Source organism: Ranitomeya variabilis, chromosome 4 (genome assembly GCF_051348905.1).
Source record: "Ranitomeya variabilis isolate aRanVar5 chromosome 4, aRanVar5.hap1, whole genome shotgun sequence".
NCBI classification, from domain to species: domain Eukaryota; kingdom Metazoa; phylum Chordata; class Amphibia; order Anura; family Dendrobatidae; genus Ranitomeya; species Ranitomeya variabilis.
The window spans coordinates 474596441-474622976 of NC_135235.1; the positions used below are offsets into that span (position 1 = coordinate 474596441).

The window sequence follows — 26536 nt, forward strand, 5'->3', positions numbered from 1 at the left end:
TCTTGCTATTCAAGTATGCCAAGAAACCAGTAGAGTGCCGGCCACAGCAATAAATGCATGGTCAATGTCTAACCAGAGCATAGAGACGTGTGTTGATCTTGGCTCTGGGGGCATCCATACAGTCCATTGCAATTTAGCCGATCTTCATATCTGCATCGTATTTTTCATATTGCGGTCCCTTATAAAATTGGAAAAACAAAAATGACAGCAGTGACAACGTAACAAACTCTAATAGCACCAGACGGACCCAACTGACCTCAATGGAGTCCGGCAGGTTATTGTCACTTTATTGGAAGATGTATCGTGGTTGCTTTACTTTACTAGGCAGCGCTGGCATTGAGAGCCCCTGTGCCAGGAGGAAATGGACTTTATTCCTCTTGGCAGACTCCGACTTCCAGTCATAAGGATGGCGATGTCTTTATTTTAGTGACGGCGCTGTATATAGAGAGCCGCGGCTGTAACCGTGCCCCGGCCAGACTGACAGCTCAGCATTAGGGCCGGGTGTCGGTTAGTGCCAAGATGCAGTTACAGTCACTGCTTTCTATACACAGAGCGGTGACTAAAATTAAGCTGTCGCCAACCTTATGACTGGACGTCGAACTCTGCCGGGGGTGAATAAAATTAAGTGCGGGTGCTGCACGATGTCAGAATGTATCTGCAGGTCAATAGCCATGACAGGTTCCCTTTAAATGGCTGTCAGGCTGAATGACCAGATCCACTTAAGTGAGAACCAACAAGACCTTTTCAGTCATTAGTTTATTAATGATCCTGAAAAGAAACATTTACACACAGTAAACCGCCTGTCTGTACACGTTCCATCACCGTCCAGAGGAATCTTTTATTCCAGGGCTGGTAGACTGTCCCCATGTAAATAACTATAGGGGGTATTGTTTATCCTGGCAGTGAAAGAGTGAAACACCCTTCAGCTATTCCTGGCACAACCACTGATAACAATGGCTCTCTTAGCTTGGCATTATCTGGGCACCGGGAGGGCACCCTCTGCATTACAGCACCACCTGCCTTCCTTCTCTCTGGTGTATGCTGTCTGTCCCTTCCCTTTTTTGACATTATTCGTGATGTTCCCCTCCCAAGACGTTCCTTTCCACCATAGCCGGTGACTTGCCTATCCAATGCATGGCCTTGCGGTCCACCTGCTTTGTGCATGTAGTAGTACCTGTGAATGCCCCGCACCCACTGAGTGCCCGTCCCTGCTGTCACTTAATCATCTTCTCGCGCAGTATTTCCAATATGACTTGCCTCTCCTCTCTTTCTAGCTCGAACCGTCTCTCCCTCTCCTTGCGCTCAGCCTCCTGCCTCTCCCTCTCCAGCGCAGCGCGCTCCCTCTGCAGCTGCAGCTCCTCACGTCGGAGCGCCAGCTCCTCTTCCCGTAGCCGCTGCTCTGCTTCTGCCCTCCTCTCCAGGTGCTGCAGGATGCGGGCATACGCGCTGCAGCATCCCTCACATTCTTGCTTCCTCACCGCTCTCTCTCCCACGTTGTTATCTTCTGGTTTGGACTCCAGAACTGGAAGACAAGGAAGTGTTTGGTTAATATAACTTGAATATCAGGTAAGGCTGAATATTCACCATGATGGCCTATTCTTAAGGCCTCACACACATTAAACTGACATCCGAAAACGCTGTGCTGACAGTCTAATGTGTATGGGGGCCACCAACATAAGACGTCGGGGAGATAAGGATCCAGCATGTCTGATTTTAGACTGCCAATGTTCTAGATGTCCAAGATAAGCTGCCTCCAGAGCGGTCTCGTAAAGCCAAGCAACCGCTCCTATGCATGGGCGCCATAGCTCTTGGATAAATGGCAGCTATCTAACTATCTGACTGACCTGTAATACCAGGGCGCAGCCACTACAAGATGTAAGGCGCTGTTCTTGAATTGAACCCCCCCAGATCTAATATTGGTAGACCATCAATGTATTCATTTCCATTTAGCAAGAAAATTAACATAAAAAAAGAATAAATTGTCCATCTCCTTGCAAGTGTGAATCCATATGCATTTAGAGAGATATTCTAGTCTAAATAATTCATCACCTATCCACTGTGTAAGTGAGCACTATTGGAACTATATGGGTCCAATATGAGCTGTCCTGCTCCATTCGAGTCTGTGGCACTGACAAAGATAGCCACACTGTGCACTGTGCACAGTATCACAGTGCCACAAGTCTGAACATAGAGGCTCATGTATGGCCAGCAGCTCCATTTCTTATTAAAGGGAACCTGTCACCCCCAAAATCGAAGGTGAGCTAAGCCCACCGGCATCAGGGGCTTATCTACAGCATTCTGTAATGCTGTAGATAAGCCCCCGATGTATCCTGAAAGATGTGAAAAAGAGGTTAGATTATACTCACCTAGGGGTGGTCCCCCTGCGGTCCGGTCTGATGGGTGTCGCGGTCCTGGCCGGGGCCTCCCATCTTCATAGGATGACGTCCTCGTCTTGTCTTCACGCTGCGGCGCAGATAAAGTACGCCTGCGCTGGAGCAGCAGCGTGAAGACAAGAAGAGGACGTCATCGTAAGAAGATGGGAGGCCCCGGACCGCGGCACCCACTGCACCGGGACCGCCCCATGAGTGAGTATAATCTAACCTCTTTTTCTCACCTTTCAGGATACATCGGGGGATTATCTACAGCATTCCAGAATGCTGTAGATAAGCCCCTGATGGCGGTGGGCTTAGCTCATCTTTGATTTTGGGGGTGACCGTTTCCCTTTAAGAGCTAGTGTAGCTCGAAACGCATCGACCATTATCATTTTTTTTTACATTTTTCCTTTTCGTGTTTTAATCTACTAATAAATGTGATGTTAATCTCATAATCCGAAAAAAAAAAATTTTATAGGCAAAAAATTAGCACTTCGATCATGAATGCTGACATAGATTACCTAACAAGGTATGAAGTGACACATAGGTGAATAAAAGTAAAATTATCTTTATTGACATATTATTTTAAAATTACAAATCTTAAAAAGACAGGATGTAATTTTAAAATAATATGTCAATAAAGATAATTTTACTTTTATTCACCTATGTGTCACTTCATACCGTTAGGTAATCTATGTCAGCATAATAAATGTGATGTTTTAGGACGTTTGCTGGATTTTCCCATTTTTTCACGATCTAATAGTTACCTATCCAGTGGATAAGCAATAACTGGTGTATACTGGAATACCCCTTTAAGGGAAGCATATTACAATGTCAGGTCCACTAGAACAGCGGTTCTTCAACTTCAGGAAAATTATTGCGTTATTGATGCTCAGAATTGTGAAAAAAAGTTTAGAAATTTGCATAATTTTCACAAAGGCAGAGAAGAAATGCAGAAAACGCCCTATAACGAAAGGCCTACGACATGCAATACATGGCATGCAGATTGAGTTACGCCCATGTACATGGAAGTTATTAATGAAATTAATTGGTTACTAATAAACCTAGAGAAAGGAGCGCGTATGTAGGGAGGAACAGTGACACATTCACTAAGGAATGGACTGGGATTGCTTGAGGTTTGTAGTGTTCTGCTGTATAAAAGGCAATAAAAGTATAATACTTTACAAACATTATTGACATATAATAAAGTGCTGTGGAATTAATGGTGCTATATAAGTGAGTAAAATAAATAAATATGTCTATGTGTCATTAATGTCTTGGCTCTTCAATAGCACCTATTCACTGTACCATATCATGTACTGAAGAACAGGAACATTTTTGATCTAGGATGAAATGATGGATAAAATACAATACTGCTATTGTTTTTTGGGGTTTGTTTATACGTTGATCATTGTGCGGTACAGATCAGTTCTGGCACCTTGATTCTCCTGTTCAGATTGATTAAGGAGATACCAAATGTATACACTTTTTTATTATTATTTTTTGTAATTTCTTGCATCAAAAGATTAAAAAGTTTGTATAAATAAATCAATTGGTTTGTCTACAATTTTTTATGACCCATAATTTTTTTTTTTTCATTTTCCCAGTGAAAGATGCTGTTTGAAGGCTTGTTTTTAGTAGGTTAAGTCATTGTTTTTATTTGTACTACTGTAATTTGGTGTACTTATGACTTTTATTTCATTTTTTGGGGGAGGCAAGGGGACTGAAAAAAATAGAATTCTTTAATTTTTATTTCATTTTTTTATCTTACCAGCATTTACTGTATGGGCTGAATAAATGTGGATGTTCAGAATCTTTATTTCCACATTATTTAGCTCCCTATAGGGAACCCAAACCTCAGTCGACCACTTCTACAATAGACTGCAATTAGGGATAGATTATATGGCCAAAAAAACTAAATCTTTATTTTTTTTTCAAACTCAGATGAATCACCTTAGCTCCATGGTTCCTCTGTCTGGTCCCACATCAGTTCTTGTTTATTCGGCTACATAATGGCGTCATAAGGTCATCACAAAAGCGCACAATAGATCTTTTTAACTCAAGCGTTCATGTGTATACTTTTACAGTATGAGTCTTGTATGAGTTTCATAGGAACCATTTTAGGGTATATGCAACTATTTGACTAACTTTTAGAACATAAGGCCCCTTCACACGTCAATGACTCCAGTACGTGTGGTGAAACATACAGGAGACACGTACACACATAGATCCATTCAAAAATATAGGTATGTACTCGTCAGTGTGTTTCCAAGGACCTTGTGTCCGTGTGCAAAACACTTTGACATGTTTGTTTTTTTTGCCGGCAGAATGGTCCGCAATACGTCCCGCACAAGTGCATACGGATGTTATCCATGTGTTATCAGTGTAACACGTACAGTCACCTGGGAAAACTAGTACAATTAGCGCTATTGCCAGGGACTGGGTGCAGCTCTCATCAGTTACGCCTGGCCTCCCTGCGATCAGCGAGACCAAGGGAGGCTGATGAGACTTGTAGTCAGCATTAGCCGTCTGTGTATCGCGTATATTAAATAAATTATAAAATTAAAAAACTGAGTGGGGTCCCTCTTCATCTTTCTAGCCAGCTGAGGGAAAGCTGACAGCTGGTGTCAATATTCTGGGAAAGGGCTAATGGCCATAGAGGTACCAGAGTATTAATAACCGCTTACTTACTGATGTCACAGCTCACCACACCATCTGGATGTAGCCGAGTTGGGGATCATGAGCATTATGGATTATCGGCAGAAAGGTGAAGATTACTATGATTTTTTGGTTAATAAATGGATAAAAGAGGGTTGGGGAGTGTTTATTTCAATTAAAGGACTTTACTCTGTGTGTGTCTTTATTAAATTTAACTATGGGGTTAGTAATGAGCGTGTCTTATAGACACCTCTCCATTACTAACTCCTGGGCTTGATGTCAATGGACATAAATCCCACTGATATCAACCCCACAACTATTACCCCACCGCAGCAGGGCAAATGGGAAGAGCAAAGGCGAAGCTCCAGAACTGGTGCATCTAATGCATGTGCTATTTCTGGGGCAGCTAAGGGCTGATGTTCTTAGTCTGGGAGGGGGCCAATATTCATGGCCCTGTCCCTGCCTATTAATATCAGCCCACAAATGTCTGTCTAGCCTTTGCTGGCAAGTAAATATAGGGGGGGGCCCACATGATTTTTTTTTGGGGGGGATCCTCCCCTATAACCAGTAAAGGCTAAGCAAAGAACTGTTATTAATATGCTGGCAACCTCCATGGCTATTAGCCACTTCCCTGAATATTAACACCAGCCCCCAGCTGTTGTTTTTTATTTTTATTTAATGCGCGCAATACACAGACGGCACCTAACTCTGATTGCTGCCAGCTGTATATGACATACAGTTACGTTATATGGTTGTGATGGGGTTAAAGATCCATTCAGAGTCCGAGGAATCCTGCTGTTGGCATTCAATGTGGACAATGACTCAGCCATCGCTTTGTTATGTGCCATCATGTACCTGCTTACAGACCCATAAAAAGATAACTCAGGATTTCCTGCTTGGGTAATTGTACTAATATACCTAACTGAATATACTGGATTTTTCAGGGTACAAGATGCACCTGACTGCACCCCAGATATAGATGAGAAGGGGAAAAAATTATCATACTAATTAAAACTCTTCTGGTGGCGTGTGAGGGAGTGACTGATGTCAGTAGCAATTAGGCTAGGTTCCCATTGCGTTAATGGGATAGCGCTAACGGACAGCGTTGCACGGCGAAATTAACGCCGTGCACCGCGTCCGTTAGCGCTCCCATTGCCGGCAATGTTAGAGCGCATTGCTAGCGCGTGTCATTTTCGGCACGCGCTAGCGATGTGCCGGTCTTTTGTAGTGCGCCTCGGACGCTGCTTGCAGCGTCCGCGGCGCGCCAGAGGTCCGTTCCCCGCTCTCGCAGATCGGGGATCTGCGAGAGCGGGGACGTTAACGCGACCCCTGAACGCGGCCCCGAAAAAGACATTGCGTTAGCGCAATCCGCTAGCGCTCGCGCTAAACGGATTGCACTAACGCAATCTGAACCTAGCCTTAGTGATGTGACGTTCACGAACGAGCCGACTCAAAGAGCCGGCTCTTCACTGTGAACGATATGAGCCGGCACCTATCAGTGAGCCGCTTGTTATCTAGTGGCTCTCTGCTCTCCTCCCTTCCCTCAGCCTGGTGGTGGAGGGGAGGAGACGAGCCAGGAGAGACTGTGTGCTGGAGGGGGAGAGAGGAAAGCTGCTGCTGAAAGTACTCAAATCCAAAAATAAGTCTAGAATTGCCATGAAAAACACGCAACAAGACTCAAACCACAATGTTCAATAATATTAAATGCAGTAATGTTTATTAATAATTACAAAATAACAATAATAATTTTTACCAGCAAAAAAACCTCCAAATGTAAATGGAGCGGATATATCCACATAACATCAATAAAAAAACCTATCTGAGGAATCAATAGCAAAAAATGCCCATACAAAAGGACCTGTCTTTTAATGAGCTGCAACCTGTCAGAAAATGTGACAGTGGTGCACAGAGCTCAATGAACATCGGTGGTGGAATAAATAGAGCTTTAATTAGTTAATTACTGCCACACAGCATGTATATTAGCGCTCACTACCTCTATCAAATTGTACCGATAAAGATTACAATTACAGAGTGGACAGGGCAAGCTAAGGATAAACTCACATGAGGTATGATGGCCGGGTCTCCGTTCCTATACCCCGTTGCACATTTTTTGCATTTGTTTGATGTTCTTATGATGAAAAATAATATAAACAATGTTAATCTGTTAACTAGAAGGTTTTGAGTCATTATTTTGGTGAGATTACTGAAGAGCCGATTCAAGAGCCGAAAGAGCCGGCTCTTCTTGCTGAGCCGAGCCGAAAGAGCCGATTCCCAAAAAAAACCCCGAAGTCCCATCACTAGTAGCAATCACATTTTCAGCCATCACTATACCTGCCTTCACCAGGACTCTGACACCTAAGGCCACCTGCACACTGAGTATTTGGTCAGTATGTTACCTCAGTATCTGTAAGCCAAAACCAGGAGTGGGTGATAAATACAGAAGTGGTGCATATGTTTCTATTATACTTTTCCTCTGATTGTTCCACTCCTGGTTTTTGCTTACAGATACTGAGGTAAAATACTGACCAAATACTGATAGTGTGAATGAGGTCTAATATTTCATACACAAATCCCCACAATATAAGCTCGTTTATTAACTTATGTACTAGATGAGTGTAATTTGTGAGGGATCAGAGCTGAGGAGTCAAAATGAAAAGCAGTTCTCATGTATAGACTGAAAAAACACGGCTTGGTAGTGAAACCGTTAGGCCTCATTCACACATCACTATTTTTGATCAGTATTTTACATTGGTGTTTGTATGCTAAAACCAGGAGTGGAACCTACAGAGAAAAACTATGATTCTGTGTTGTATAGACACGTACTTCACCAGGTAGTGAAACAGTTGTGGGCTCATTCAGATGTCAGTTTATCACGTACGAGTGATATCTGTGGTTTTCATGGACAGAACTCACATTTATTATAGTCTATGGGGCTCTGCTCACACTTCGGTGTATTTTTGAAGGGTCTGCACCAAAGCAGGGAGACATGCCAAAGTCACAGGTCAAACTTGCCAATGCAAGTCTAAGGGTGCATAAAAAAGCAAAGAAGACAGAACTAAGGCTATGTTCACACTAGCGTCGTGTGACGTACGTCGCAATGCGTCGTTTTGGAGAAAAAATGCATCCTGCAAAGTTGCCCGCAGGATGCGTTTTTTCTCCATAGACTTGCATCAGCAACGCATTGCGACGGATTGCCACACGTCGTGCGACGGATGCGTCGTGTTTTGGCGGACCGTCGGCACAAAAAAAGTTACATGTAACTTTTTTGTGCATCGCGTCCGCCATTTTCGACCGCGCATGCACGGCCGAAACTCTGCCCCCTCCTCCCCGGACTGCAGAATGGGCAGTGGATGCGTTGTAAAACTGCATCCGCTGCCCACCTCTTGCAGTTATTTCACAGCGTCCTTCGGTACGTCGGCCCAATGCATTGCGACGGGCCCGAACATACGGAAGTGTGAAAGTAGCCTTAGATGCCATTCATGTACCATCTGTTTTTCACAGACTTGAGGAACCTATATCAGTTTTTTTTAATGCAATAAGTGCTGATGAAACTGACCAAATCCTAATGAAAATCTAATTAACAACACTGATGCAAAATGGTCTTTTTTTAGTACAAAAACATAAAAACATATGACTGATGTGTGAATGAGGCCTTAGTTTCTCTTTGCCTTTTGGCACAGCACACCATGGCTTGTCAGTCGTCTCCTTGGATAAATGTCTGTATCGCCAGGAGGCACTGCTGTACTCGCCCCCAGGTGTATATAGCTCATCCTCAGCGGTTTGGGACGGCAGGCAATGCAGACTGCGGTCCTGAATGGCTGCTAGGCTGAAGATAGTACTGTTGGGGGCCAGACAAAACCGTTTCTAGGGCCTCCAATAAAATGATGGTACCCAATGGTTCCCATGATCCCTGATCAGAGGAAGCTCATCTCAGGGCTGCACTGCAGGCCGTGATGCACGGATGATACCGTAGTGGGCATGACAGAAACTGGCGGCATGGGCAAGATAGCGAGACGTGGCACCAGATGCACTGATGCTCCAAGGAGGTTCACAAGATCACACACTTCCCCTAAAGTCAGCAGGACCTACATCAATGACTGGCCTCTGCCCGATCTGTAACTGCAGACTAGAAGATACAAGGACTTTTTAACAAGGATTATAGTCTAAAAAAGACAGTATACATCCAGCTATTAATAAAATGGGTAAATCCGACCCATCTCCAACTTGAAAAACACATGCAGGCCCCTTTTGAAACCTTTTAGTGGGTTCACTATATATAATTCCTTGCTCTGGCAGAGGTCTGTGGAATTACTGCTCTTACGGTAAAGAATCCCAAACTTTTCTGGTAGAGAAACCTTTGTTCCTCTTGATACAGCCACAGTCCTGGGTATAAATAGGAACTCTAACTTTTGATATTAAAACATAAATATTACGTGGCCCACTCAGCCTTTGTTTTAAAAATAAAATAAAACTGAATTTCAATAATCTTTCTGGGTACTATAGTACACCCATTGTATGTATTACTTCAGTCGCTTGCCTTTAATCCTGCTCAATCAATGGGGTCATGTAAGTGCCAGCATGATCTGCCAGGCATGTGATTGGCAGCAGCGGTCATGTGGATGATCACCACGTTATCTCGTGGCTTGATTGGCATTGGTGCAGCTGGGGGATTTAACAGATAAATGGTTAATTTTATGTTTTATAGTGTACCCTGGGGGTATTTTATGTATTCCTGAAATTTTGGCACAAATTTTGAAACACTGTAACGGAATGTGCAGCTTTTTGCAATATTAAAAAAAGAAAGGATTAAAGGCAAAAATAAAGGGTTTATTTTTTCTATTTTGCGCGGCAACTTCATAAACCACATGCACCATTTTGATGAATTTGGCACAAAAAAAGCATCAATGAATAATAATGAAAAGACTGAGTGATGAATTGGGTCCAAAAAGCAATGCACGGCCAGTGTTAGGCTCAAGGTAAAGGAGCAGGAGGTATCTGCCATGGAAGCACTATTTCATCGGCATGCTCTATATATGAGGGCTAGTATAAGATGTACAGACCGGGTGGGATAGAGGCCTCTTCCTGGGCTCTGCGCAGGGTCTCCTCAGTGACGGTGACACACATGGTTTCTCTGAGCGGGTCCCTATGCCGTGGATCAGAGCCGACTTCCCGTTTCTCAGACTCCAGTTCGAGAATTTTCTGCAGCAAGTCCTCCTTCTCCATATACATGGCCTCTGTGCCACCCCTGCGTAGAGGTACCAGATCAGGCAGAGTAGATCATGGCCGTCCTATACAATGTAATGTTATGTGGAGCATGCAGCAGGATGCAGACAGAGAGCACAGGATGGAGAGAAGGGTAACGTGGGCCGAACCACAGAGTGCAGTATTGCCACCAGATGCTCATCAGGATGGGGAAATATAGGACCTACCACTAAACTCACTGCCCAATGCTCCCGCTACCTCGCTCCAGCACTTGTTCCCAACCGCGGCCCTATGTATACCTGGTTTAGGCTATGTGCACACGTTGCGGATCCGCAGCGTTTTTTTCTGTGCAGAATTGCACCAAATCCGCAAAGGAGTACTCAAGCAATGTTAATCAGAATTGTTGTGCACTTGCTAGGGAAAATTCTGCACTGATTTGCAGTGTTCTATTTTCCGCAACATGTCAATTCTTTTTGCAGATCTGCAGCGTTTCTGCACCCATTGACATACATTGAGTCAGTCAAATACGCTGCAAAACTGCAGGTGTAAAAAGGTTTGTGGATTTGCGTGTCAAAAATGCTGCAGAAAGGAAGGAGGAAGAGTGTGTGGGTGGAGAATGTGTGGGTCTGTCTGCCGGTGTGTATCTGTGTGTGCAGGTGTCTGTGCAGCTGGGTGCGGGTCCTTCTGCGGGTGTGGGTGTCTGTGCTGCTGTGTACGGGCGTCTGTGCGTGGGCGTATGTGCGGATATCTGTGTGTGTGTGTGTGTGTGTCTGTCTGCGGGTGTCTGTGTGTAGCCAGGCATCGTCTGATGGAACTACTACCCACATCCGACTATGTCTGCTGTCACATATAACAGTGACAGCATGAGCTGATGATGGGAGAGTAGTCCCATAATCTGGTGACTGTGTTCTATAGTAAAACAAACAAACAAAAAAAAACATTCATGCTCACGAAATATCTAATCCCCAACGTCTGCGTCTCCTGCAACAAAAATAAAATAATACATCAACATATAATGCTCCCAGTCTGCCATAGTCCATTTAAGGGCTCATTTCCAATGGCGAGAGACAAATCGGTCCGTAATCTGGACCGAAAAAAGGGATGTAGCGTATGCGATTGTCATGCGATTGTCATGCGAGTGCAATGCGATTTTTAATCGCACCATCCGTTTTACATCCGTATGACATCCGTATGCAATCCGTTTTTTTTCTCTGCAACTATTTTTAGACAGTCATTTACAGGACCATGGACAGTGTTCTAGGCCACAGAATGGTGATGTATCCGGAAAAAACGGACGGAATACGGATGGTCCGTATTCCGTACGTTTTTTTTCTTGCACCCATTGACTTGCATTGGCGAGTCTCGTCCGAGACTCGCAGCAAATCGCAGCATGCTGCGATTTTTTTCTCAGTCCGATTTCGGCTGAGAAAAAAAATCGCAAATGAAAAGACACCTATTGAATAACATTGGTCCGAGTGCAATCCAATTTTTTTATCGGATTGCACTCGTCCGTTTTCCTCGCCAGTGGAAATGAGCCCTAATACTCAGTGTCCCACGATGATCTCATGTGTAGAACAGTCACATTGGGAGATGTGACAGCTCTACCCGGCCTCTGGTGATACACTGACAGGAGGTAATCCCTCCCGTAGTGTATCCCTGCCGTGAGTTCACAGAGTTCATCAGCTGATCAGCTCCCGGTCACTTGCAGCACCGCTGCGTGAGAAAATTATCACGCAGCGGTGCCATGAGAGAACGAACTCCGGTGAACTCTCAGTGATACACTGCAGGTGCAATTACCTCCTGTCAGTGTACCGCCGGAGGCCAGGTAGAGCTGTCACATCTCCCGATGTGACTGTTCTACACGTGAGATCGTCGCAGGACACTCGGTAAATGGACTATGGCGGACAGAGAGTCTTTGTGTTGCTTTATTATTTTATTTTTGTTGCAGGAGATGAAGGCGTCGGGGATTAGGCGATGCAGTAAGTATGGCAAATTAAGATTCAATAAAAGAGTCTGTGTGATTATTTCAAATAAAGGACTTTATTTTGGCCGTGTCTTTATTTACTATAGGATTAGTAATGGGTAGGTGTCTTTTTGATGCTTCCTCATTACTAAGCCGTGGGTTTGATGTCACCGGACAATTCAAATATTACCGCACTTGCCACCGCTACAGGGCAAGTGGGAAGAGCGAGGCTAAGTGCCTGAATTGGCGCATATATAAGATGAACCATTTTTGGGGCGGCTGAAAGCTGATGTTTTTAGCCTGGGGGGTGCCAATATACATGGCCCCTTCCCAGGTTATTAATATCAGCCCGTAGCTGTCTGCCTAGCCTTTGCTCGTTCGATTTTATAGCTGAACCCCATGTAATTTTTTTTCTGGGGTTACCCTGTAAACTAGCCAGTAAAGACTAAGCAAACAGCTGTGAGCTGATATTGATAGCCTGGGAACCTTTGTGGCTATTGGCTCCTTCCCAGAATATTAACATCAACCCTCAACCGGTTTACCCTCTGCTGGTTATTAAAATTACGCAGGAGCCCGTGCAATTTTTCTTTTTTTTAAATAAAAAGATATTGCATTTCACGCAGATTTCTGAGGGTATGTTTCCACAGTAAGTAAATGCTGCGGGTTGGACGCTGCGTACATCCACAGCGTCCAACCCGTAGCGGCCAGATGTTACAGCATAGTGGATGGGATTTCAAGAAATCCCACGTCCACTATGTGTGCACCGGTGCCCACAGCTTCCCTGCAGTGACAGACATGCGTCGTGTCTTTCCAGACCGCAGCATGTCAATTTATCTTGTGGAGACGCTCAGTTTCCACAAGATAAATGTCACCCGTCCAATGTACAGGATGCAGTGATTCCGCACGGTTCAATAAACACCTGCGTTCAAAAGCCGGCAGTGCGGAGTCCAAAGCGCTGCCAATTACTGACCGTGGGGCTGAAGCCTAATAACAGTTGGTGTTTTGTTACAGCCTATGTAGGTTCATTCTGTTAATGCTCCTACATAGGCTGGTGACTGTGTGTGTGTGTGTGTCATTTAATTTTAATGAGGGTATCTGGCTGAAGAGGTTGAACAAGGAAATTACATCACATTTTTTTTAATAATATATCTTTATTTAGCTTACAAATCCGCATGAAAATCCGCATAAAAACCACATCAAATCAGAGCGGCATTTCAACTGTGTTTTCTGCCAAGTGAAATCCGCAAAGAATTATACACAAGCAAATCTGCAATGTGTGCACATATTGAGACCCGCACTGATCACGGGGCACTTTTATCCCATTAGAATGAAGCAGTAGTGCCGGTGCCTGACCGCAGCTCCATTCATTCCCTATAGGACTACAGAGTGCTGCTCTATGCTTTATTCCAGCAGCCTCAAGGGGAATAAATGGAGTTGACATGGAACTTGCGCACTGTCGCTCCTTTTAAAAGCTGCCCATTCTGCCAGGAGTAGGCCCCCACTGATCAGAAAGTTATCACCCATCCTGGGTCATCTGACCTCAAGTATGTGCTATCCCTACTCCCGGCCACATGCCTACTAGATGGGAGCGGACTCGCTCAATGCGAGTGTCTAATCGGACTGTGGCCGGGACTATGCAAATTGCATACTTGGGAGTCACACGACCGCCATGTCCAAACACATCATCTATGCACAGGATCCCTGTATGTCTGGACTCTTGAGAACACCCTGTTAAAGCGAACACGCTGTCAGAGCATCCTGCCCATCAGGGCACAGAGAATGGCGCAAACACATCCATGTCATTATACATGAAAGTACTGAATAACATGTGCAATGCATTTGTATGTGGCAGTGTAGGGGTCCTCGGACAGCGTTGTGCTAATCCATTCCCATGTTCTGTGTGTCGGCACACTGGGCACTATTTATTGTCTTCTTGTGTTTCTTTGTTATGGCAGCCATTCATTTCAACAACCCATAAGCAAATGAATATATAAAGTGACACCCAAGGACTTTCAGGTGCCCTATAGGAGCAACAATACAGAGCTCTAACACAGACTAATCCGCACAGACTCTGTCAGGGGGTCTCCAGCTACCAAGACCTTCTGCTAGACACGATAATATGACCACAGAGGTCTAGGGGCAATGTGTATATGACAGCTAGCGATGGAAGTGCCAGGTGAATAAGCAGCATCACCACTAGATGGCAGTACTAGCACAGCAGCCTACACACAAGATCATGAAGGATGTAGCACCAGCAGTAGAGGGAGTAACGAGTGCAACGGGACTGTCGGCCATGATGAGCACCAGCAATGATCAGAGTGACACAAATGTAGCATCACCACTACATGAGGTACTATCAGTATACTTCAAGAGTCAGACACAGCAGCATGTTGGGTGTACTAGCAGTGATGGAAGTACCAGCAGTATACACACAGCAGGATGATGGGAGTACTAGCAGTGATGGAGTTACACGCAGTGATGGGAGTACCAGCAGTGATGGGAGTTGCAGGTAGTGATGGGAGTACCAGCAGTGATGCAGATAGAGGTAGTGATGGGAGTACCAGCAGTGATGGAGTTACAGGTAGTGATGGGACTACCAGCAGTAATGGGAGTACCAGAAGTGATGGGAGTAGCAGCAGTGATGGAGTTACAGGCAGTGATGGGAGTACCAACAGTGATGGAGTTAAATGTAGTGATGGGAGCACCAGCAGTGATGGAGTTAAAGGTAGTGATGGGAGTACCAGCAGTGATGGAGTTACAGGTAGTGATGGGAGTACAAGCAGTGATGGAGATACAGGAAGTGATGGGAGTACCAGCAGTGATGGGAGTACCAGCAGTGATGGAGTTACAGATAGTGATGGGAGTACCAGCAGTGATGCAGTTACAGGTAGTGATGGGAGTACCTGCAGTGATGGAGTTACAGATAGTGATGGGAGTACCAGCAGTGATGCAGTTACAGGTAGTGATGGGAGTACCTGCAGTGATGGAGTTACAGGTAGTGATGGGAGTACGAGCAGTGATGGAGTTACAGGTAGTGATAGGAGTACCAGCAGTGATGGAGTTACAGACAGTGATGGCAGTACCAGCAGTGATGGAGTTACAGGCAGTGATGGGAGTACCAGCAGTGATGGGAGTACCAGCAGTGATGGAGTGACAGATAGTGATGGGAGTACCAGCAGTGATGCAGTTACAGGTAGTGATGGGAGTACCAGCAGTGATGGAGTTACAGGTAGTGATGGGAGTACCAGCAGCGATGGAGATACAGGTAGTGCAGGGAGTACCAGCAGTGATGGAGTTACAGGTAGTGATGGAGTTACAGGCAGTGATAAGAGTACCAGCAGTAATGGGAGTACGAGCAGTGATGGAGTTGCAGGTAGAGATAAGAGTACCAGCAGTGATGGGAGTACCAGCAGTGATGGGAGTACCAGCAGTGATGGGAGTACCAGCAGTGATGGAGTTGCAGGCAGTGATGGGAGTACCAGCAGTGATGGAGTTACAGGCAGTGATGGGAGTACCAGCAGCGATGGGGTTACTGTCAGTGATGGGAGTACCAACAGTGATGGAGTTACAGGTAGTGATGGGAGTACCAGCAGTGATGGGAGTACCAGCAGTGATGGTGTTACAGGCAGTGATGGGAGTACCAGCAGTGATGGAGTTACACGCAGTGATGGGAGTACCAGCAGTGATGGAGTTACAGGCAGTGATGGGAGTACCAGCAGTGATGGAGTTACAGGCAGTGATGGGAGTACCAGCAGTGATGGAGTTACAGATAGTGATGGGAGTACCAGCAATGATGCAGTTACAGGTAGTGATGGGAGTACCTGCAGTGATGGAGTTACAGATAGTGATGGGAGTACCAGCAGTGATGCAGTTACAGGTAGTGATGGGAGTACCTGCAGTGATGGAGTTACAGGTAGTGATGGGAGTACGAGCAGTGATGGAGTTACAGGTAGTGATAGGAGTACCAGCAGTGATGGAGTTACAGACAGTGATGGCAGTACCAGCAGTGATGGAGTTACAGGCAGTGATGGGAGTACCAGCAGTGATGGAGATACAGGTAGTGCAGGGAGTACCAGCAGTGATGGAGTTACAGGTAGTGATGGAGTTACAGGCAGTGATAAGAGTACCAGCAGTAATGGGAGTACGAGCAGTGATGGAGTTGCAGGTAGAGATAAGAGTACCAGCAGTGATGGGAGTACCAGCAGTGATGGGAGTACCAGCAGTGATGGAGTTGCAGGCAGTGATGGGAGTACCAGCAGTGATGGAGTTACAGGCAGTGATGGGAGTACCAGCAGCGATGGGGTTACTGTCAGTGATGGGAGTACCAACAGTGATGGAGTTACAGGTAGTGATGGGAGTACCAGCAGTGATGGTGTTACAGGCAGTGATGGGAGTACCAGCAGTGATGGAGTTACACGCAGTGATGGGAGTACCAGCAGTGATGGAGTTACAGGCAGTGATGGGAGTACCAGCAGTGATGGAGTTACAGGCAGTGATGGGAGTACCAGCAGTGATGGAGTTACAGATAGTGATGGGAGTACCAGCAATGATGCAGTTACAGGTAGTGATGGGAGTACCTGCAGTGATGGAGTTACAGATAGTGATGGGAGTACCAGCAGTGATGCAGTTACAGGTAGTGATGGGAGTACCTGCAGTGATGGAGTTACAGGTAGTGATGGGAGTACGAGCAGTGATGGAGTTACAGGTAGTGATAGGAGTACCAGCAGTGATGGAGTTACAGACAGTGATGGCAGTACCAGCAGTGATGGAGTTACAGGCAGTGATGGGAGTACCAGCAGTGATGGGAGTACCAGCAGTGATGGAGTTACAGATAGTGATGGGAGTACCAGCAGTGATGCAGTTACAGGTAGTGATGGGAGTACCAGCAGTGATGGAGTTACAGGTAGTGATGGGAGTACCAGCAGTGATGGAGTTACAGGTAGTGATGGAGTAACAGGCAGTGATAAGAGTACCAGCAGTAATGGGAGTACGAGCAGTGATGGAGTTGCAGGTAGAGATAAGAGTACCAGCAGTGATGGGAGTACCAGCAGTGATGGGAGTACCAGCAGTGATGGAGTTGCAGGCAGTGATGGGAGTACCAGCAGTGATGGAGTTACAGGCAGTGATGGGAGTACCAGCAGCGATGGGGTTACTGTCAGTGATGGGAGTACCAACAGTGATGGAGTTACAGGTAGTGATGGGAGTACCAGCAGTGATGGGAGTACCAGCAGTGATGGTGTTACAGGCAGTGATGGGAGTACCAGCAGTGATGGAGTTACACGCAGTGATGGGAGTACCAGCAGTGATGGAGTTACAGGCAGTGATGGGAGTACCAGCAGTGATGGAGTTACAGGCAGTGATGGGAGTACATGCAGTGATGGAGTTACAGGCAGTGATAGGAGTACCAACACTGATGGAGTTACAGGTAGTGATGGGAGTACCAACAGTGATGCAGTTACAGGTAGTGATGGGAGTACCAGCAGTGATGGGAGTTGCAGGCAGTGATGGAGTTACAGGCAGTGATGGGAGTACTAGCAGTGATGGAGTTACAGGTAGTGATGAGAGTACCAGCAGTGATGGAGTTACAGGCAGTGATGGGAGTACCAGCATTGATGGGAGTTGCAGGCAGTGATGGGAGTAGCAGCAGTGATGGGAGTACCAGCAGTGATGGAGTTACAGGCAGTGATGGGAGTACCAGCAGTGATGGAGTTACAGGCAGTGATGGGAGTACCAGCAGTGATGGAGATACAGGCAATGATGGAGTTACAGGCAGCGATGGGAGTACCAGCAGTGATGGAGTTGCAGGTAGAGATAAGAGTACCAGCAGTGATGGAGTTACAGGTAGTGATGGGAGTACCAGCATTGATGGGAGTTGCAGGCAGTGATGGGCATACCAGCAGTGATGGGAGTACCAGCAGTGATTGAGTTACAGGCAGTGATGGGAGTACCAGCAGTGATTGAGTTACAGGCAGTGATGGGAGTACCAGCAGTGATGGAGTTACAGGCAGTGATGGGAGTACCAGCAGTGATGGAGTTACAGGTAGTGATGGGAGTACCAACAGTGATGCAGTTACAGGTAGTGATGGGAGTACCAGCAGTGATGGGAGTTGCAGGCAGTGATGGAGTTACAGGCAGTGATGGGAGTACCAGCAGTGATGGAGTTACAGATAGTGATGGGAGTACCAGCAATGATGCAGTTACAGGTAGTGATGGGAGTACCTGCAGTGATGGAGTTACAGATAGTGATGGGAGTACCAGCAGTGATGCAGTTACAGGTAGTGATGGGAGTACCTGCAGTGATGGAGTTACAGGTAGTGATGGGAGTACGAGCAGTGATGGAGTTACAGGTAGTGATAGGAGTACCAGCAGTGATGGAGTTACAGACAGTGATGGCAGTACCAGCAGTGATGGAGTTACAGGCAGTGATGGGAGTACCAGCAGTGATGGGAGTACCAGCAGTGATGGAGTTACAGATAGTGATGGGAGTACCAGCAGTGATGCAGTTACAGGTAGTGATGGGAGTACCAGCAGTGATGGAGTTACAGGTAGTGATGGGAGTACCAGCAGCGATGGAGTTACAGGCAGTGATGGGAGTACCAGCAGTGATGGAGTTACAGGTAGTGATGGGAGTACCAGCAGTGATGGAGATACAGGTAGTGCAGGGAGTACCAGCAGTGATGGAGTTACAGGTAGTGATGGAGTTACAGGCAGTGATAAGAGTACCAGCAGTAATGGGAGTACGAGCAGTGATGGAGTTGCAGGTAGAGATAAGAGTACCAGCAGTGATGGGAGTACCAGCAGTGATGGGAGTACCAGCAGTGATGGAGTTGCAGGCAGTGATGGGAGTACCAGCAGTGATGGAGTTACAGGCAGTGATGGGAGTACCAGCAGCGATGGGGTTACTGTCAGTGATGGGAGTACCAACAGTGATGGAGTTACAGGTAGTGATGGGAGTACCAGCAGTGATGGGAGTACCAGCAGTGATGGAGTTACACGCAGTGATGGGAGTACCAGCAGTGATGGAGTTACAGGCAGTGATGGGAGTACCAGCAGTGATGGAGTTACAGGCAGTGATGGGAGTACATGCAGTGATGGAGTTACAGGTAGTGATGAGAGTACCAGCACTGATGGAGTTACAGGCAGTGATGGGAGTACCAGCATTGATGGGAGTTGCAGGCAGTGATGGGAGTAGCAGCAGTGATGGGAGTACCAGCAGTGATGGAGTTACAGGCAGTGATGGGAGTACCAGCAGTGATGGAGTTACAGGCAGTGATGGGAGTACCAGCAGTGATGGAGATACAGGCAATGATGGAGTTACAGGCAGCGATGGGAGTACCAGCAGTGATGGAGTTGCAGGTAGAGATAAGAGTACCAGCAGTGATGGAGTTACAGGTAGTGATGGGAGTACCAGCATTGATGGGAGTTGCAGGCAGTGATGGGAATACCAGCAGTGATGGGAATACCAGCAGTGATGGGAGTACCAGCAGTGATTGAGTTACAGGCAGTGATGGGAGTACCAGCAGTGATTGAGTTACAGGCAGTGATGGGAGTACCAGCAGTGATGGAGTTACAGGCAGTGATGGGAGTACCAGCAGTGATGGAGTTACAGGTAGTGATGGGAGTACCAACAGTGATGCAGTTACAGGTAGTGATGGGAGTACCAGCAGTGATGGGAGTTGCAGGCAGTGATGGAGTTACAAGCAGTGATGGGAGTACTAGCAGTGATGGAGTTACAGATAGTGATGAGAGTACCAGCAGTGATGGAGTTACAGGCAGTGATGGGAGTACCAGCATTGATGGGAGTTGCAGGCAGTGATGGGAGTAGCAGCAGTGATGGGAGTACCAGCAGTGATGGAGTTACAGGCAGTGATGGGAGTACCAGCAGTGATGGAGTTACAGGCAATGATGGAGTTACAGGCAGCGATGGGAGTACCAGCAGTGATGGAGTTGCAGGTAGAGATAAGAGTACCAGCAGTGATGGAGTTACAGGTAGTGATGGGAGTACCAGCATTGATGGGAGTTGCAGGCAGTGATGGGAATACCAGCAGTGATGGGAGTACCAGCAGTGATTGAGTTACAGGCAGTGATGGGAGTACCAGCAGTGATTGAGTTACAGGCAGTGATGGGAGTACCAGCAGTGATGGAGTTACAGGCAGTGATGGGAGTACCAGCAGTGATGGAGTTACAGGCAGTGATGGGAGTACCAACAGTGATGGAGTTACAGGTAGTGATGGGAGTACCAACAGTGATGCAGTTACAGGTAGTGGTGGGAGTACCAGCAGTGATGGGAGTACCAGCAGTGATGGAGTTACAGGCAGTGATGGGAGTACTAGCAGTGATGGAGTTACAGGTAGTGATGAGAGTACCAGCAGTGATGGAGTTACAGGCAGTGATGGGAGTACCAGCGTTCATGGGAGTTGCAGGCAGTGATGGGAATACCAGCAGTAATGGAGTTACAGGCAGTGATGGAGTTACAGGCAATGATGGAGTTACAGGCACCGATGGGAGTACCAGCAGTGATGGAGTTGCAGGTAGAGATAAGAGTACCAGCAGTGATGGAGTTACAGGTAGTGATGGGAGTACCAGGCAGTGATGGGAGTACCAGGCAGTGATGGGAGTACCAGCAGTGATGGAGTTACAGGTAGTGATGGGAGTACCAGCAGTGATGGAGTTACAGGTAGTGATGGGAGTACCAGCAGTGATGGAGTTAGAGGCAGTGATGGGAGTACCAGCAGTGATGGAGTTACAGGCAATGATGGAGTTACAGGCAGTGATGGGAGTACCAGCAGTGATGGAGTTACAGGCAGTGATGGGAGTACCAACAGTGATGGAGTTACAGGTAGTGATGGGAGTACCAACAGTGATGGAGTTACAGGTAGTGATGGGAGTACCAGCAGAGATGGAGTTGCAGGCAGTGATGGGAGTACTAGGCAGTGATGGGAGTAACAGGCAGTGATGGGAGTACCAGCAGTGATGGGAGTACCAGCAGTGATGGGAGTACCAGCAGTGATGGGAGTACCAGCAGTGATGGGAGTACCAGCAGTGATGGAGTTACAGGCAGTGATGCGAGTACCAGCAGTGATGGAGTTACAGGCAATGATGGAGTTACAGGCAGTGATGGGAGTACCAGCAGTGATGGAGTTACAGGCAATGATGGAGTTACAAGCAGTGATGAGAGTACCAACAGTGATGGAGTTACAGGTAGTGATGGGAGTACCAGCAATGATGGAGTTGCAGGAAGAGATAAGAGTACCAGCAGTGATGGAGTTACAGGCAGTGATGGGAGTACCAGCAGTGATGGAGTTACAGGCAGTGATGGGAGTACCAGCAGTGATGGAGTTACAGGCAGTGATGGGAGTACCAGCAGTGATGGAGTTACAGGCAGTGATGGGAGTACCAGCAGTGATGGAGTTACAGGCAGTGATGGGAGTACCAACAGTGATGGAGTTACAGGTAGTGATGGGAGTACCAACAGTGATGCAGTTACAGGTAGTGATGGGAGTACCAGCAGTGATGGGAGTACCAGTAGTGATGGAGTTACAGGCAGTGATGGGAGTACTAGCAGTGATGGAGTTACAGGTAGTGATGAGAGTACCAGCAGTGATGGAGTTAGAGGCAGTGATGGGAGTACCAGCGTTCATGGGAGTTGCAGGCAGTGATGGGAATACCAGCAGTGATGGGAATACCAGCAGTAATGGAGTTACAGGCAGTGATGGAGTTACAGGCAATGATGGAGTTACAGGCAGTGATGAGAGTACCAACAGTGATGGAGTTACAGGTAGTGATGGGAGTACCAGCAATGATGGAGTTGCAGGAAGAGATAAGAGTACCAGCAGTGATGGAGTTACAGGCAGTGATGGGAGTACCAGCAGTGATGGAGTTACAGGCAGTGATGGGAGTACCAGCAGTGATGGAGTTACAGGCAGTGATGGGAGTACCAGCAGTGATGGAGTTACAGGCAGTGATGGGAGTACCAGCAGTGATGGAGTTACAGGCAGTGATGGGAGTACCAACAGTGATGGAGTTACAGGTAGTGATGGGAGTACCAACAGTGATGCAGTTACAGGTAGTGATGGGAGTACCAGCAGTGATGGGAGTACCAGCAGTGATGGAGTTACAGGCAGTGATGGGAGTACGAGCAGTGATGGAGTTACAGGTAGTGATAGGAGTACCAGCAGTGATGGAGTTACAGACAGTGATGGTAGTACCAGCAGTGATGGAGTTACAGGCAGTGATGGGAGTACCAGCAGTGATGGGAGTACCAGCAGTGATGGAGTTACAGAGAGTGATGGGAGTACCAGCAGTGATGCAGTTACAGGTAGTGATGGGAGTACCAGCAGTGATGGAGTTACAGGTAGTGATGGGAGTACCAGCAGCGATGGAGTTACAGGCAGTGATGGGAGTACCAGCAGTGATGGAGTTACAGGTAGTGATGGGAGTACCAGCAGTGATGGAGTTACAGGTAGTGATGGGAGTACCAGCAGTGATGGAGATACAGGTAGTGCAGGGAGTACCAGCAGTGATGGAGTTACAGGTAGTGATGGAGTTACAGGCAGTGATAAGAGTACCAGCAGTAATGGGAGTACGAGCAGTGATGGAGTTGCAGGTAGAGATAAGAGTACCAGCAGTGATGGGAGTACCAGCAGTGATGGGAGTACCAGCAGTGATGGAGTTGCAGGCAGTGATGGGAGTACCAGCAGTGATGGAGTTACAGGCAGTGATGGGAGTACCAGCAGCGATGGGGTTACTGTCAGTGATGGGAGTACCAACAGTGATGGAGTTACAGGTAGTGATGGGAGTACCAGCAGTGATGGTGTTACAGGCAGTGATGGGAGTACCAGCAGTGATGGAGTTACACGCAGTGATGGAGTTACACGCAGTGATGGGAGTACCAGCAGTGATGGAGTTACAGGCAGTGATGGGAGTACCAGCAGTGATGGAGTTACAGGCAGTGATGGGAGTACCAGCAGTGATGGAGTTACAGGCAGTGATGGGAGTACCAACACTGATGGAGTTACAGGTAGTGATGGGAGTACCAACAGTGATGCAGTTACAGGTAGTGATGGGAGTACCAGCAGTGATGGGAGTTGCAGGCAGTGATGGAGTTACAGGCAGTGATGGGAGTACTAGCAGTGATGGAGTTACAGGCAGTGATGGGAGTACCAGCAGTGATGGAGTTACAGATAGTGATGGGAGTACCAGCAATGATGCAGTTACAGGTAGTGATGGGAGTACCTGCAGTGATGGAGTTACAGATAGTGATGGGAGTACCAGCAGTAATGCAGTTACAGGTAGTGATGGGAGTACCTGCAGTGATGGAGTTACAGGTAGTGATGGGAGTACGAGCAGTGATGGAGTTACAGGTAGTGATAGGAGTACCAGCAGTGATGGAGTTACAGACAGTGATGGCAGTACCAGCAGTGATGGAGTTACAGGCAGTGATGGGAGTACCAGCAGTGATGGGAGTACCAGCAGTGATGGAGTTACAGATAGTGATGGGAGTACCAGCAGTGATGCAGTTACAGGTAGTGATGGGAGTACCAGCAGTGATGGAGTTACAGGTAGTGATGGGAGTACCAGCAGTGATGGAGTTACAGGTAGTGATGGAGTTACAGGCAGTGATAAGAGTACCAGCAGTAATGGGAGTACGAGCAGTGATGGAGTTGCAGGTAGAGATAAGAGTACCAGCAGTGATGGGAGTACCAGCAGTGATGGGAGTACCAGCAGTGATGGAGTTGCAGGCAGTGATGGGAGTACCAGCAGTGATGGAGTTACAGGCAGTGATGGGAGTACCAGCAGCGATGGGGTTACTGTCAGTGATGGGAGTACCAACAGTGATGGAGTTACAGGTAGTGATGGGAGTACCAGCAGTGATGGGAGTACCAGCAGTGATGGTGTTACAGGCAGTGATGGGAGTACCAGCAGTGATGGAGTTACACGCAGTGATGGGAGTACCAGCAGTGATGGAGTTACAGGCAGTGATGGGAGTACCAGCAGTGATGGAGTTACAGGCAGTGATGGGAGTACATGCAGTGATGGAGTTACAGGCAGTGATGGGAGTACCAACACTTATGGAGTTACAGGTAGTGATGGGAGTACCAACAGTGATGCAGTTACAGGTAGTGATGGGAGTACCAGCAGTGATGGGAGTTGCAGGCAGTGATGGAGTTACAGGCAGTGATGGGAGTACTAGCAGTGATGGAGTTACAGGTAGTGATGAGAGTACCAGCAGTGATGGAGTTACAGGCAGTGATGGGAGTACCAGCATTGATGGGAGTTGCAGGCAGTGATGGGAGTAGCAGCAGTGATGGGAGTACCAGCAGTGATGGAGTTACAGGCAGTGATGGGAGTACCAGCAGTGATGGAGTTACAGGCAGTGATGGGAGTACCAGCAGTGATGGAGATACAGGCAATGATGGAGTTACAGGCAGCGATGGGAGTACCAGCAGTGATGGAGTTGCAGGTAGAGATAAGAGTACCAGCAGTGATGGAGTTACAGGTAGTGATGGGAGTACCAGCATTGATGGGAGTTGCAGGCAGTGATGGGCATACCAGCAGTGATGGGAGTACCAGCAGTGATTGAGTTACAGGCAGTGATGGGAGTACCAGCAGTGATTGAGTTACAGGCAGTGATGGGAGTACCAGCAGTGATGGAGTTACAGGCAGTGATGGGAGTACCAGCAGTGATGGAGTTACAGGTAGTGATGGGAGTACCAACAGTGATGCAGTTACAGGTAGTGATGGGAGTACCAGCAGTGATGGGAGTTGCAGGCAGTGATGGAGTTACAGGCAGTGTTGGGAGTACTAGCAGTGATGGAGTTACAGATAGTGATGAGAGTACCAGCAGTGATGGAGTTACAGGCAGTGATGGGAGTACCAGCATTGATGGGAGTTGCAGGCAGTGATGGGAGTAGCAGCAGTGATGGGAGTACCAGCAGTGATGGAGTTACAGGCAGTGATGGGAGTACCAGCAGTGATGGAGTTACAGGCAATGATGGAGTTACAGGCAGCGATGGGAGTACCAGCAGTGATGGAGTTGCAGGTAGAGATAAGAGTACCAGCAGTGATGGAGTTACAGGTAGTGATGGGAGTACCAGCATTGATGGGAGTTGCAGGCAGTGATGGGAATACCAGCAGTGATGGGAATACCAGCAGTGATGGGAGTACCAGCAGTGATTGAGTTACAGGCAGTGATGGGAGTACCAGCAGTGATTGAGTTACAGGCAGTGATGGGAGTACCAGCATCGATGGGGTTACTGTCAGTGATGGGAGTACCAACAGTGATGGAGTTACAGGTAGTGATGGGAGTACCAGCATTGATGGGAGTTGCAGGCAGTGATGGGCATACCAGCAGTGATGGGAGTACCAGCAGTGATTGAGTTACAGGCAGTGATGGGAGTACCAGCAGTGATTGAGTTACAGGCAGTGATGGGAGTACCAGCAGTGATGGAGTTACAGGCAGTGATGGGAGTACCAGCAGTGATGGAGTTACAGGTAGTGATGGGAGTACCAACAGTGATGCAGTTACAGGTAGTGATGGGAGTACCAGCAGTGATGGGAGTTGCAGGCAGTGATGGAGTTACAGGCAGTGATGGGAGTACTAGCAGTGATGGAGTTACAGATAGTGATGAGAGTACCAGCAGTGATGGAGTTACAGGCAGTGATGGGAGTACCAGCATTGATGGGAGTTGCAGGCAGTGATGGGAGTAGCAGCAGTGATGGGAGTACCAGCAGTGATGGAGTTACAGGCAGTGATGGGAGTACCAGCAGTGATGGAGTTACAGGCAATGATGGAGTTACAGGCAGCGATGGGAGTACCAGCAGTGATGGAGTTGCAGGTAGAGATAAGAGTACCAGCAGTGATGGAGTTACAGGTAGTGATGGGAGTACCAGCATTGATGGGAGTTGCAGGCAGTGATGGGAATACCAGCAGTGATGGGAATACCAGCAGTGATGGGAGTACCAGCAGTGATTGAGTTACAGGCAGTGATGGGAGTACCAGCAGTGATTGAGTTACAGGCAGTGATGGGAGTACCAGCAGCGATGGGGTTACTGTCAGTGATGGGAGTACCAACAGTGATGGAGTTACAGGTAGTGATGGGAGTACCAGCAGTGATGGTGTTACAGGCAGTGATGGGAGTACCAGCAGTGATGGAGTTACACGCAGTGATGGGAGTACCAGCAGTGATGGAGTTACAGGCAGTGATGGGAGTACCAGCAGTGATGGAGTTACAGGCAGTGATGGGAGTACCAGCAGTGATGGAGTTACAGATAGTGATGGGAGTACCAGCAATGATGCAGTTACAGGTAGTGATGGGAGTACCAGCAGTGATGGAGATAC

General features: G+C 47.3%; 1 protein-coding gene across 1 annotated transcript in view; it reads right to left on the reverse strand.

Annotated features, from left to right (window-relative positions):
* Positions 1 to 739: 739 nt before the first annotated feature.
* Positions 740 to 26536, reverse strand: part of LOC143769044 (uncharacterized) — a 53477-nt gene continuing 27680 nt past the window's right edge. The window contains exons 3-4 of the mRNA XM_077257638.1: positions 10091 to 10275; positions 740 to 1522 (exon numbers count right to left, since the gene is read on the reverse strand). Of these exons, the coding sequence (XP_077113753.1) occupies positions 1215 to 1522; positions 10091 to 10275 (493 nt within the window). The 3' untranslated portion in view covers positions 740 to 1214. The remainder of the gene's footprint in view (positions 1523 to 10090; positions 10276 to 26536) is intronic.